The 14602-nt window shown below is 47.7% G+C and overlaps 1 protein-coding gene across 4 annotated transcripts; it reads right to left on the minus strand.

Moving 5' to 3' along the window:
* Nucleotides 1-4777: 4777 nt before the first annotated feature.
* Pnck (pregnancy up-regulated nonubiquitous CaM kinase) lies at nucleotides 4778-8800 on the minus strand. 4 transcript variants are annotated; one of them, XM_052741775.1, is made up of 12 exons: nucleotides 8750-8800; nucleotides 7950-8019; nucleotides 7479-7610; nucleotides 7068-7142; nucleotides 6829-6967; nucleotides 6530-6653; nucleotides 6246-6321; nucleotides 6039-6151; nucleotides 5879-5957; nucleotides 5720-5807; nucleotides 5457-5601; nucleotides 4778-5172 (listed from the first exon to the last, which is right to left on the minus strand). In XM_052741775.1, the coding sequence occupies exons 2-11, from the start codon at nucleotides 8015-8017 to the stop codon at nucleotides 5464-5466; spliced, it is 1032 nt and encodes a 343-aa protein (XP_052597735.1). In that variant the 5' UTR covers nucleotides 8018-8019; nucleotides 8750-8800; the 3' UTR covers nucleotides 4778-5172; nucleotides 5457-5463. The 4 variants fall into 4 exon arrangements, with proteins under 4 accessions (XP_052597735.1, XP_052597744.1, XP_052597726.1 ...); XM_052741784.1 differs by lacking the exon at nucleotides 8750-8800 and adding an exon at nucleotides 8471-8689; XM_052741766.1 differs by lacking the exon at nucleotides 8750-8800 and adding an exon at nucleotides 8411-8689.
* Nucleotides 8801-14602: the final 5802 nt, after the last annotated feature.

A 14602-nucleotide genomic window follows, 5' to 3' on the forward strand; every position in this document is an offset into this window, starting at 1 on the left:
ATAACAAGCTCTGGTCAATTTGTCTGACATAAAACCCTGTGTCAAACACACACACACACACACACACACACACACACACACACACACACACACACACACACACGTTGACTAATAAGTATATGAAAAGATGTGTAATACCATTGATCACCAGAGAAATGCAAATGAAAGCTATAAAATACCCTTGAATGACTCTAAATGAAAATCACAGACAAGAGCAAGTGTGGGCAATAAGGTGAAAAGTGGGAACACTTCTGCTATGTAAAATGGTATGTCTGCTTTGGAAAACAGCCTCCCATAAAACATGGAATTCCCACGTGTCTCAGCATTTCCTTTTCTAGGTCTATATCCAAGACAATTGAACCAGTCAGGGTAGCGCATGCCTATAATCTCAGTACTGGGGAAGCTGAGGCATAAGGTAGTGAGTTCCAGGCCAGCCTGGAGACCTTATCACAAAAAACAATAGATAATGGACAATATGTTTACACAAAATATTCTACACAAATGTTCATAGCAGCATCATTCACAACATGTAAAATGCAGAAACAACCCAAATATCTATTAGTGAATAAACAGAGTGTAACTGATTCATAAATGGAATATTATTCAGCTGTTTAAAAAATTAATGAAGTCTAATATATACTACAATGAAACATTATGCTGAGGCTAAGCAGCCAGACACTGAAGTCCATATATGGCATGACTATGTTTATTTGAAATTCTGGAGTAAAGCAAATTCACAGAAACAGAAAGTAACTTATTGGTGGGCAGGAGCTAAGTAGGAGTGACTGCTAACGGGTACAGGGTTTTTTTCGTAGTCATGAAAATGTTCTGGAGTTAGACAATGGCAATAGTTGTGAAACTCATTGAATTGTACATGATATTGGGGCTGGGAATGAAGCAGTATCTCATGAATCCCAGGCTGTCCTTGAAATTGCTATGTAGTCCAGAAAAACTATGAAGTCCTGACCTTCTGCCTCCAGCTACTAAGTGCTGGAATTACAGGCCTATGTCACCATGCCTTTACACTTTAAAGGGTGAATTTTGTGCTGTGTGAATTCTATTCCAATAAAAAAAAATTTATTTTCAGACAGGGTCTCAATGTATTGACCTGGCTGGCTAGAACTCACTTTGTAGACCTGGCTAGCCTCAAACTCACGGAGATCTACCTTCCAGGTACACACATGGAGTACAAATATGCATGCTGGCAAACACTCATACATATAAAATAATTTTTAAAAATTTAAAAAAGACCAGCAAGGAGAATCTGGCAAAAAGCACTTGGCCTCTGCTCAGAGGATCATTCAAGGTTAAGATAAAGCTCCCTGGTGACAGTGAAGGAGGAGACCTGAGGGTAAGGTTTTAATTTTGATCAAAATGGCCAGATAGGGTTGAAAATATTGAAAAGCATGGCTCAGTTTGTGAAAGCTCTAGCCATGAAAGTCTAACAACCTGAGTCTGATCCCCAGAACACATAAACTGCTCCCTATGGTTAGGGATGGAGACCTAAGGCCTTGCTAAAGCAAGACTTGGGTAGAGAATGTGGTTGCAACATGTCCTTCAGACATATGCCTGGCAGGATGGAGCTTGTGGCTATGCTGCCAGCTCAGTCACTGTCTATCCAAGGGACCTTCATCCCTAGCTCTTTCCTGAGTTCTTGGCCACACCCTTGACTTATTCATGACCCACTCCTGCCCTTCCCCTGACAGACCACCTCTACTGAGTTCCACTTCAGCTGAAGGTTCTCTGTGTCATGTGCCTTGTTCCTCATGTGAACCCAGAAGTGCCTGTCTCCCACTCACCATTTCTACTCCACTTCTGGGACATTCTTCACTCTGAACTCTAGAGGGATCTTTGTAGGGTCCAGATGTTACACCCCACCCCTGCCACTATGTAAATATTTCCCTGGTTTCTATTTAACAGGACATTAAATGAAGTCAGAGGATGGTAACAATTACACAAAATTCTTTGAAGACAAAAATGAAATCTAGCCTGGTATTCTCTCTCTTTGGGAACACTGATAAGAGAGTGCTGGAGAGAATTTTCCCTTTCTTCAGTTACAGAGTCCTTATGTCCCAAGCAAACCCCCTCCTTCACATAGAAGCAGGCAGAATAACTTGGGGTGAGAGAACAGTTTTAAGATTCTCACTCTGCCACAGGCTGTGTGGCCTTGGCTTAGTTACTTAGAGTCTCTATGCCTCAGTTTCCCCACATTAATGATGAGGGTGATAATGACACCAGCCACCTCACTCACAGGTGAGCTTTAAGTGACTATACATTAAGCTTTTCAAAGCCTAGTATAAGGTAAGTGCCCAATAAAGAGACATTTTCAGCTCCCTTTTTATTATGAGAGAGAAGCCTTCCATAAATATTAGCGATAAAGGTAGATACATATTTGCTAAGAGAAGAGTGAAGAGTAAGTTGCTTTTTCTCTACTTTTGGATCCCTCAGGCATCCTGAACTTAACTGTATCCAAAAGTGATCTCATTACCTCTCCCACAAAGCCATCCCAGTTAAGTCTTTCTCCAGGTCTGTTGCCAGGGCCATCCACGTAACTCCTAAAGAGCTCCTATCTCAGGCTGGGGTTGAGGTTCAGTTTGTAGAGTGCTTGCCTATCATATGCTAAACCCTGGGTTGGATCCCTAGCACAACATTACACACCTATAATTCCAGTACTCAGGAAGTGGAAGCCTGAGGATCAGAAGTTGAAGTCCATCCATGGCCACATAGCAAGTTTGAGGTCAGTTGGGTTTACTACATGAGACTTAGTCTCAAAATAACAACAGAACCAGCTCCTATCTGTCACCCACATAGCCCTACAAGTTGAGCTTCTCTGAAACCTCTGCCACTCACATTTGTTCCAAGATAGAGTATGAGTCCTATTTGGCCAAGATCTGGTGAGGCAATGTTCTCTTGTGACACCCACAAGAGGGTACCCCCTGAATTCCTGTCTGTCCCTGAAAGACTGAACCTGGCTCCTGATTCACAGCACCTGACTTTTACAGGCATCTCAAGCCCAGCTTTCACCCCAAACTGGACAAGAATGCTGCTTGTGGAGAACATATCAGTAGCATCCTTGCTCACAGGCTGTCCCCTTCCAGGTTTTGGTGTGGCTCCTTCCTCTATTGACCAGCCTCAGTGTCTGAGCCTGCAATGACGTCTTAGCACCCCTACCTTCCAGTAACAGACAGAGAAGACAAGCAGTCCCTCTGCTAGGTGACCCAAAGTTCTGCTCTCACAAACTTCCTTCCTCCAAAGGGAAGATTTGAGAAGGATGAAGAACATGCTACCTCTGTATGACCCAGAGTTGTCCCTGGTACTCCACTCCAACATGATCAGGATGGACCTCTCCCTGCTAGTTCAGATTTATCTAGGACAGGATTTAGGGGGCTGGCAGGCAATGAATGAATTTGAGCCGCTGCCCCAGGTACTAAAGGAATTAAGAAGTGGCTTACAGATGTCTAAACATGTGTCTGTGGCATCCCCTGCTGGTGGTGAGGACATATTGCACCCTATGTCAAGGCCATTGTGTCAAGGGGGCAGCAGTGACCTAGTCCTGTGCCTAGTCTAGAAGAGCACTCACTGATTCTTTCTGGAAGGCTGGCTCTGATGCTCATGCTCAGGGCTCCCAGAGTAGCTAGGAGAATACTTTTCCTATACAGTCATCCTCATAAAACCACTGCCTTCACCCACTAAGAGCCTCTTCCCTTGGAGTTTAGAGGTCCAATTAGTACTGTATCAACAAAATAATAATGGGTGGGTGTCATAAGTGACTGAGGGAAAAGATAAGATGCAGAGACAGTCAAAAAGAGACTGGCAAAGGTGACCAAAAGACAATGAGGACCCAGGACAGGACATTGGAGGTGAGTGAACCAAGCTACTCAGACCCATTTATGGTCTGAGTGACCCCATGGGAAGAACAGCAGGATACAGGGTAAGCATGTCAGGGATACATGGCCCAAAGCCTGAAGCATAGAATACCCTGGGGTGACCATGGAGAAAGACAGTGGAGAAAGCTGCTCACTTGCTTCCAGACCTCCTGGTTCCAATCCTGAAACCTAGAGTAACCTCTGCCCCAGAAACCCAGGCCAGCATTGTCTTGTGTCTCGGTACCTCCCTTTGGATCCCAAAATTTGACAAGATAAGACTTCTCACACACACACATCCCAGTCAGGCTCTGTCATCCAGCTCACATACTGGAAGCTAGAGCAGAGGGAGAAAGAAGCAGAGCCTCCTCCAAACTCTGACTGGCTGAGGCCTACCCCTGACTGGGCCCAACAAGGCAGGCTTCTGGAGCCCTGGCCTACTGGTGGTAAGTGGGGCTAGGGCCACTAGAACCAGAGGACAGCCCACAGCTCGTCACACCAGAAGCAGCAGTAGAGGAAAGTATCCCAAACTCTGGCAACCTTCTCCACAGGTTCAAGCCCTTTCCAGCCCAGGTCATCTATACAGCCCTAAGGATCTGGAGCAGATGCTGCTGGTGGTGAATTATGTCTCCTGCCATCGCCCCCTGCTGGCAGCCCAGTAGAGCTTGCTGGCAACCATTTTCTATCCGACCCAGGGCAACCAAGGCAGTCAGGCATCCTCTTGCTGGCAGCACTCTGGGAGACAGAATCAGGAAGTCCTTGAACTATGCAATGATCCCAACAAGGAGAGGTACAGGAGGCAGAGCACAAGACCCAGTGCAAATCCACTGGCAGTGGACTTGCTTCCTTAATGTCCTTCTTTGAGGTGACCCACAACCCCACACCCATCCCAGACTCAGTTCAGCACCAAGGCATTGCTCTGTTTGTCTTTATTGGTTGGGAGGAGAGGGAACTGAAGGGCTACAACACAAGCAGGATCACCCACAGTCAGCAAAGCACAGAACAGCCATGCGATCGATGCATGTGTGCGTGCAAGGTGCAGGAAGGATGGCCCCCAAATTCACTTGCACCTCCTCAGTTTCCATAAAGTGTGACAGCAACATGGGGAGGGAAGCCTCCACCACAGGTGAGGTTAGAGGCTGGGAAACATACTGGTGAAGCCCCCTACCCTAGTGCCATGCACCACACCCACAGTCTCAAACTTTCCAGCAGAGGCAAGCCTGGGGGACAAGGGACAGGGAAGGAGACCAAAAGAGCTGAAGGAAAGAAAAGCTGGGAGTCAATCCACTTGGCCTTCATTGGCATCCACCTTGGGTGGAGGGGAGAAAAAGGAAGCAGAGGAAAACAGATTCAAGAGGTACTCAGCCTTCTTAGATCCTTCCTAGCATTTTACTCAAGCCTTGGCTTTCCTTTCATAGAGACTTCAGAGGTCATGCCCCTATCCCACTAGCATAAGATGTCTGCTGTAATCCTCTGCCCAGCTTCTCCTTCTCTGACACTTTCTGACCTTGACCCTTCAGATCCCACTTAGTTCACTGCCATCCTTTAGGCTCCCTAAGAAGCCAGTTCCCAGAGAATGCAGGGCCTACACACCTGGTTGTCACCACTTGGGGGACTGGCTAGTCCCAAGGCCTGGGTGGCTGTGACGGGTCATACCCTGTCGGGAGGCTTCCTCACCCTCTGGGCTCTGCCCCAGCTTACGGATGTGACGTAGGAATGATGTGGCATTGAATGCTCGCTGTGGAAAGAGAGTGGGGTCAGGCCAAGCTGGACCTGGCAACAAGACCAATTCCAAGACCAGCACCAGTGGCCACACCCTGAAACAGGAGCATAGTAGTCTTTCTCTCCATGCTCACCTTCCAGTGGGTCCGAGCAAAATTCTTCTGAATTTGCTCACTGACAGAACCCAGGATGTCCTTGTCCAAGGCTGCATCCCCAGAGATCCTAGAGAAAGGTTGAGAGTTGGCACAGGTGTTGCTCCTGCCCCTATACCACCTGCCAGGCATCCCACTCACCAAAGATGCTGTAAGGCCTGTTGACAGGTGAACCTCTTCTGGGGATCACGCTCCAGCAGGTGCCTGATGAAGTCTTTGGCTGGAGCAGGGGGCAAGGTCAGTCTGCCCTGTCCCTGGTGCCCTTTGTCACTCCCCAGCACAGGGCCAGCCTTGCACTCACCTGATTCTGAGATGTCATCCCAAAAGGGAGAATCAAACTCGTAGCTGGCCCTCAGAATCTGGCTGAAGAGTTCAGGGTCGCTCTCATCGTAGAAGGGAGGATACCCACACAGCCTGGCACCCACAGATGAATCACCCAGATGTCCACCCCTCCCCAACCCAGCAGGGGCAGGCAGGTAGGAGTTGAGCCGTCCCAGCGGTCACTCACAGGATGTAGGAGATGACACCCAGGGCCCACACATCTACGGCCTTCCCGTAGGGTTTCTGCTCCAGGAGCTCTGGGGCTGGCGGCCAGAGGCAGACAGACAGACAGACATGTCTGCACAGGCACGCACACATGTCATGCCCTTGAGGGCCACACCTGGTGTACCTATTCAGTCCCAGGAATAGACTGCCACAGGTAGCAGTTGCCCCAGGTCCTGGAGCTTTAGCATCCCCAGGGTCACCAGCTCCCTCCCCACCACAGTGAGCCTTAGAGTACTTCCCTCTTACCCACATATCCTGGGGTCCCACAGGCCGTGCCTAGCATGTTGCCAGCTTGTATTTTGGACAGGCCAAAGTCAGAGACCATGATCTTGGAGTCCTCAAAGGGTGTGGCATAGAGGAGGTTTTCAGGCTGTTGACACATGGGGCCAGGGAAAGAGCCTATGAGTCCCAGAATGGTTTAGGCATTGGGACAGGTAGTCCTCCAGCACCCTTAATTTCCCCACACCCAGACTGAAGTGAATTTTTGGGAAGAAGACACTCAGGGCCAAAGGTAGGTGGGATAGGGTAGGGGCACATCCAGGCACCTTGAGGTCCCGGTGCACAATGCCCAGGCTATGAAGGTAGGAGACAGCACCAAGGACCTGCCCTACAAGGTGGCTGGCATCCTTCTCTGTGTAGGAGCCCCGCTCCATGATACGGTCAAATAGTTCACCACCTGTCACCCTGAAGGCAGGAGGAATGAGGCAAGAGGTCAACTGACCCAGGCATGGGTCTGGGCATTGCACCCCTTCTGCCCAGCCCCCCTCCCAGCAGCCCTCCTCACAGCTCCATAGCCAAGTAGAGGTGAGAAGGGCTCTCATGAACATCTTCCAGAGCCACAATGTTGGGGTGGCTGATCCTGCAACAGAGAGAAAAGGCTCCTTGTGGACCACTGCAGCCTCTTCATCTGGAAGAGCTCTGTCCTGAGCCCTCCCTTCTCTTCCTTCACCTAGGCTCCCATTCCCTACCAATCCCTGCCCCCACTAGCCCAGGCCTTCCTAGAACACACACTTCTGTAGGCCATTTATAAAGCACAGATGGATAGGGTGCCTCTAATGTCACCATGGAGACATGCAGACTCAAAGGGGAAAAGATGCCTAAGGCCCTCCTGCAGATTGGCAACCAGGGCTCATAAGTCCAGAGGACTCAGCCTGTGGCCACAGGTCTCCCCAGTCCAAGGGGCAGGCGGGCATACCTTCGGAGTACCGCGATCTCATTCTCCACCAGGGCCTCCTTGCCCCGAAGTGCTTTCTTGGGGATACACTTGAGGGCCACAAGATGAGCAGAGCCCCTTTCCTGAGCCAGCATCACCTCGGAGAAGGCACCCCTGCCATAGAGCCAGAAGGCAAGAGAGGGGGAAGGTTCCAATGAGAGGAGGAGGAAGACCAGAAATGGAGGAGGTGCTCGGTCATACTACCCACCCTAACACACACCTACAAGTGTGCACACACATCCCCACACCACCTCACACACATTCACCCACATTGACACATTCACCAACATTCGCATACCACCTCCCACAGACAACAACATACCTCACAATTCACCCCCATGTTCACACTCATAACACACTCACCACTTATAGGCTCCCTCACACATTCACTCACATGTATACCCGCCTCACATACAGAAACGGTCACTCCCACAGCCCGGCATGCACACTCACGAGCCCAGCTTCTCCCGGATCTCATAGACACTGCTGATATCCTCCGTCTGTTTCTTGAGCAGCAGCATGTCTAGGGGGCAGGAGGGGGGAGATGGAGCTAGGCCCCTTGGCAACGCGCAGCTCCCTTGCCCACCAAGCCAGATCTCTCCCAACTCAGGATGGAGTTACCCCACAATCCAAGTACACCTTTCCCCTCCCCCACAGTCAGAATCACACTCCCACTGAGGCAGGCCACTGTATGCAGGCCTCCCACCCAGTTATGCTGCTGCCAGCCTGTGCTCCCTGACTCCAGCATCCAGAGCGCAAGTAGTGTTAGCCACCAACACTACACCCCCTTTCTGTCACCACTCATCGAGCCAGCACTGCCGGTTATTTTCCAGAAGGCTCCATACACTCCCATCCTGGCTGGCTCATCCAGGCCCACCTCCACCCCTAAGGCCCGTGCCCCTCCCCCACCAGACCTGCCACCGTCACACAGCTCAAGCACACTCCAATTAGGCCACCAATCCGTTCGAATGCACCTGCGACCCTGCTCGCAGCCACCTGTCACGACCACGGCCACCCAACGGCTGCCTGGCCCCTGGTGCCTTGGAGTCGGGGAACTCCGCAACCTCGGCCGCCTGCGTCCAGAGCCGCGTGGGCCGCGCGAGTGCAGGCAAGTGGTGCGCCGGGCGTGACAGGTGTGCGCGGGGGAGGGGGAGGTTGTGGAGCTAAGGCGCCGGCCGTTGGCCTGGAACCTGTATGCCCTGGCCCGCCCACCGCTTGCCCCCAGCCCAGAGCTGCAGACAGGTGGTGCAGACCTGCAGCTGACGCCGCCGCAATGTCGCCTACCGCAGTAGCTGAAGCGCTGAGCCCCCCGCCCACACCCTGCCGGTCCCGCCCCCTTTGTGCACGCCCCCGCGAACCCTGAGCTCCTGGTGGCTGTGGCCGCAGCACTGCAGAGCTCCTTGTAAGGCAATTCCCGGGTTCTGGCCACCACTATCTGGCTCCTTAGTTATGCTTGCTGACTACTGGATGTTCTGGTGCCCTGGTAGCCCACTGGGTGCCCCAAAAGCCCCAGGGCCTTTGCACCACCGGTGACTTCTTCCAAAAATGTTGCCATATGTGGTGATATATTGTACACCCTAACAAATTTGCCTGAAGATCAGAGAACAGAGCCAGCCACTAGATTAAACATAGAGACCATGCAGTAGTGGCACACACCTTTAATCCTATCACTCGGGAGGCAGAGATCCGTCTCGATCTCTGTGAGTTCAGGCCACCCTGGACTACAAGAGACTGACTCGGTCTCCGAGAGAAACAGAGCCAGGCAATGGTGGCACACACCTTTAACCCAAGTACTGGGAAGCACATACACCTTTAATCCCAGGAAGTGATGGCTGGGCAGAGAAAAGGTAGATAAGACATGAGGAGAAAGAACTAAAGGCTTTTCAGCTGAGGAGTCGTAGAAGTAAGATGAGGCAGTGACTTGTTCCTTTGTCTCTCTGATCTTTCAGCATTTACCTCAATATCAGGCCCCTGGGATTTTTTTATTAAAAGACCATTTTAGAATTTGTGTTACAGCCATACATGGCCCTGGCTCTCTGCCTTCCCTGAACTGTTTTAATGTGCTGTCCACAAACAGGTTGTCTAGGCCATTTGCTATACAGCAGTCTCTTTTCCTAGTACCTGCTGGCCCTTGAAACCTTGATGTCAACATAGTAGTGACCTGGCGTAAGTCTCCACCAGCAGGGCTCTCTCTGCTTCCACCCTTACCTCCTGCTCCTCCTCTTTTTACCACAGCATTCCCTTTGCTGATGTCATGTGGCTCCAGGAGGCACATATACCACTCTCTGGCAGAGTAGGAGTCTTTGCAGGGTCTGATGACTCTTTTCCCCTCTTTAGCCTCCTCGGCACCTGCCTGCTGGCCTTTCCATGCACTGACCTTCTTTGTCCAGATGTCTACTCAATTCAGCCCTCACTCCATTAATTAGTCTGGCATGCTGCCTCCTCAGACAGGCCTCCCCTGCCTCTGCCTGCCAGTTCTCTAGGTCAGGACCTGTCCCCTCTTCAGAACACCTGCCACTGCAAATCACCTTGCCAGGTCTTCTGCCCCAAAGCAACTGACCCAGTCCAGGCGAGGCACTCAGGAAATACTGAGACCAACCTTCACTCAACAATTAGAAGATTCCTCCATACCACCATCCCCATGCCATCCAGCCCTATCACAGCTCTGTGTCCTTCCTGTAAGAAGGGTCTATTGACTGTCATAGGAGCACATCCAGACAAGTCTATGTCACAAGGCCTCTGCCAAGTTACAAAGACTAAAAGTAGCTTGTTCACTCTAGTTCACTTTACCTTTCCCAGTTGTCTCTCCTGGTTAACTGAGCCTAGATCCAATCTTATCCACATGCTCAGGTGACATGAAAAGGAGGGGAGCTGAAGGGGCACAACAGGAAGTGCTGCTCTTGCAAAGATCCCTGCAGATCTCCAAAGCCCAAGAATGTCTAATGCCCTGATGATAATTGTTGTTTTTTAACTCTTTGCTCTTTTGCTCTTTTAGGGGCCTGCCACCCAGCTCCCAAATAATCACACATGGAGACTTAATTCTTACTTAGAAACACCCAGCTTTAGCTTAGCTTATTTCTAGCCAGCTTTTCTTGACTTTAAATTATCCCATTTATGGGGCTAGAGAGATGGCTCAGTGGTTAAAAGCACTGGCTGTTCTTCCAGAGGTTCTGAGTTCAATTCCCAGCAACCACATGGTGGCTCACAACCATCTGTAATGAGATCTGGTGCCCTCTTCTGGTCTGCAACTGTATACAAAATAAATAAATTAATTTTAAAAAATTTATCCCATCTACCATTTGCTTCTGGGCTTTTATCTTTCTCTTCTGTAATCTTACTTTCACTCTTATGCCATGGCTGGCTGTGTGACTGGGTGGCTGGACCCTAGCATCCTCCTCTCCTTGTTCTTACTCTTCCTTTTTTCTCCCAGATTTTTCCTCCTCTTTATTCTCTCTGCCTGCCAGCCCCGCCTATCCTTTCCTGCCTCACTATTGGCCATTTGGTTCTTTATTAGATCAATCAGGTGTTTTAGATAGGCACAGTAACACAGCTTCACAGAGTTAAACAAATGCAACACATCTTTGCATAATTAAAACAAATGTTCCACAGCATAAACAAATGAACATATCTTAAAATAATATTCCACAACAGATGATTAAGGCGGAGAGTTATGAAAATCGAAAAAGTAAAAAAAAATTGCTATTTTGCAAATATTATATTTCACAAATGTATCACACACACACTTTTTTCTGAATAACCAGAGACTGTTCACATTGAGCAAGATAAGAAGGCCCAGAGACTCCTGGAGAGCAGAGCAGCATATGCCAACTGGAGGCCTATTTCCTGCTCTGGTGATGGGTTCAGTATCTGCACATGATGTGACTTTGTTTCTTTGGGGGGTTGGACTTTTCTTTTTTGTTGTTATGTATGGGGTGTGCTGGCTAGTTTTATGTTATCTTAACACAAGCTAGAGTCATCTGAGAGGAGAGAACTTCCTTTGAGAAAATACCTCCATAAGATCCTGCTATTGGGCATTTTCTTAATTAGTGATCAATGGGAGAGGACACAACACATGGTAGGTGGTGCGATCCCTGGACTGGTTGTCCTACATTCTATAAGAAAGCAGGCTGAGCAAGCCATGGGGAAGCAAGTCAGTAAGCAGCACCCCTCCATGGCCTCTGCATCAGCTCCTGCCTTCCTTCAATGATGGACTGTTATCTGGAAATGTAAGCTGAAATAAACTCTTTTCTCCCCAGGTTGTTTTGGTTATGGTGTTTCATCATGGCAATAGTAACCCTAACTAGGACAGAGAAGTTGGTACCAAGAAACCGGGGTATTGCTGTGACAAAGCTGACCATGTTGTTTTGGGTAGGATCGTGGAAGGACTTTGGAACTTTGGGCTAGAAAAGGCATTATAGTCGTGTATCAACAGGCTTCTTCTTATGCAGTCAGTGCTGGGGTTGGAACCCAGGGCTTTGTATATATAAGGCTAGCACTCTGCCAACTGAGAGTTCCATTCTCAGCCCTTGTGAGGCAATTTGGATGTGTCCAACTTCATGTGAAAAATCACATGCAGGTGCAAGTGGCCTCTAGTCCTGGCTACCTGAGAGACTGAAGAGGAGAATCAGGATTTCAAGACATTTCAAGGATTTCAAGGGCAGCCTGAGCAACATACTGAGACCCCACTACCCCACCCCACCCCAGCCCCTGCCGCCGCCGCCGCCGCCATCTAAAAAATGATGTCACAAGCTGGGTTTGATGATGCATTCCTGAAATCCCAACATTTGGGAAGTGGAGGTTAGAGTTCCAGGTCAACCTCAGTTAAATGACACCTATGAAAAATGACATCCTAGTTTTTGTTTGACACCAGTTGTCTTAGTTCCTTTTCTATTGCTGTGATAAAACACCATGACCAAGGCAACTTAGAAAGAGTTTAATTAATTTAGGACTTATGGCTTCAGAGGGTTAATATCCATGATCATCATGTTGGGAATCATAACAGCAGATGGGCAGGCATGGAACTGGAGCAGTAGCTCAGAGCTCACAACTTGATCCACAAGTAGGAGGCAGAAAGAGAGACACTGGGAATGGTGGGAGTCTTTTGAAACCTCAAAGTTAACACACCTCCTTCAACAAAGTCACACCTCCTAATCCTTCCCAGTTTCACCACCTGGGACCCAAGTATTCAAATATTTGAACATATGGGGGCCATTTTCATTCAAAACACCACACCAGCATTCAGTAATTATGACATTTGCAACTATTTAGACATCCATTTAAATACTGTGCATGTCAACTTCAAGATACGTGTGTGTGGTGGGTGTTGGTGGCAGTTAATAAAGAACTTTTCAAAATCCTTTAAGGGGATGCCTTACACAAAAATCAACTGAAGGGGCTGGAGAGATGACTGAGCTATTAATAAGGCTTGCTGCTGCTTCCAGAGGACCTGAGCTCGATTCCTAGTATCTACATCGGGTGGCTCACAACTGCTTTTATATTCCAGTTCTAGAGGATACAATGCCCTCTTCTGGCCTCCATAGGCACTTACAGGCATGAGCACAAATCAACACCCCTCCATAAACATAATTTAAAATAAAATAATTATTTTAAATTATATTTTCATGAATTTTTTGAAAATTTAATACATTCTGAATATATTCACTCTGCCCCCAACTCTCCCCAGACCCACTCAATATATCCAAAGTACACAGAGAATTCAAGTAGAAAAGTGAACAATCCAATTTTTAAAAACAGGCCAAGCTCTGAAGAGACACCTCAACTGTAGCATGAATCTTAAAATCTTATTAATAAAAACAAACCTGGAGCCAGGTATTGGGGTGAATGCTGGAAGATTAGAGAAGCAGAACAAGCCACAGCCACCTCACCTCGCCAGTTCCTCAGCTGATCCTGTTTCCTCAGATTGGAAGCCTCTGAGTTGTCATCCAAATGGCTCTCAGCTGAACTGCTACTCAAATGCTTGAAAGCTTAACCAGGCTATAGTTCCTCGTCCTCACGCCTTAAATACCTTTCTGCCTCCTGCCATCACTTCCTGGGATTAAAGGCGTGAGTCACCATGCTTGGCTGTTTCCAGTGTGGCTTTGAACTCACAGACATCCAGGCGGATCTCTGCCTCTGGAATGCTAGGATTAAAGGTGTGAGTGCCACCATTTTTTGGCCTCTGTGTCTATCTAGTGGCTGTTCTGTTCTCTGACCCCAGATAAGTTTATTAGGGTGCACAATATTTTGGGGAACACAATACCACTACATTTCCCCTTTTTTGTCTAAAATAAAAAAAAGCTTATAACTAATACAAGAAAAACTATCCAATAAGTATATACAATATATACAGTCAAGAATTATATTAACAATGTCTAGTCCATTAACATTAGACAGATTCAGACAAAAAACTTCATTATATATATTAATAATGTCCAGTCCAGTAACATTTGATAAACTCAGACAAAAAAAAATTTCATTGCTTATCCTATTTAAAACAAGTAATTCCTTTTTAAAAGTGTATTCAATAATCTCCATTTTTATCTTATCATATCCATATTCTCTCTTTTTTCTTTTCATAATAGAGTCAATAATCTACCTTTTGTCATTTTTATATCTTCCCCTGTTTCTTTTTAGAGTAGATTCAATGATCTACCTATTTATCCTATTATTTCTTTATCTTTTTTTCCTCAGAGTAGATTCAATGATCTACCTCAAATCTATATTCTCTTTTTCTTAAACAAAAACTCTGAATCTAATCTCCTTGTTCAGCTTTCTTTCTGACCATTAACAATTAACAACTTGTAACCAACCGTCATAAACAATGACAATATTCATAACTCATTAAACAACCGAAAAACCAGCCATTCCACTTCTTGGGAATGTGGGTGTTGTTTTCTTAAAATTACTTCCTGCTTTCTGGGGGTGAAGGCATCTTTAGGGAATCTTGAAAAGAATATTTTTGGGTTGTCAAGTCCTGTATCATTTGTCCAGTCGCTGCATAATGAGAAAATGCAGGGCTTGTCTCAAGTCCTTGTTCAAGTAGTCCGTCAGGCTGGATCACCTCAGCTAGCCATCTCAAAATTGTCCTGAGTAGTTTGTAGTCCAGA

Source organism: Peromyscus californicus, unplaced genomic scaffold (assembly GCF_007827085.1).
Source record: "Peromyscus californicus insignis strain IS unplaced genomic scaffold, ASM782708v3 Scaffold_10__1_contigs__length_136768540, whole genome shotgun sequence".
Lineage (NCBI taxonomy): Eukaryota > Metazoa > Chordata > Mammalia > Rodentia > Cricetidae > Peromyscus > Peromyscus californicus.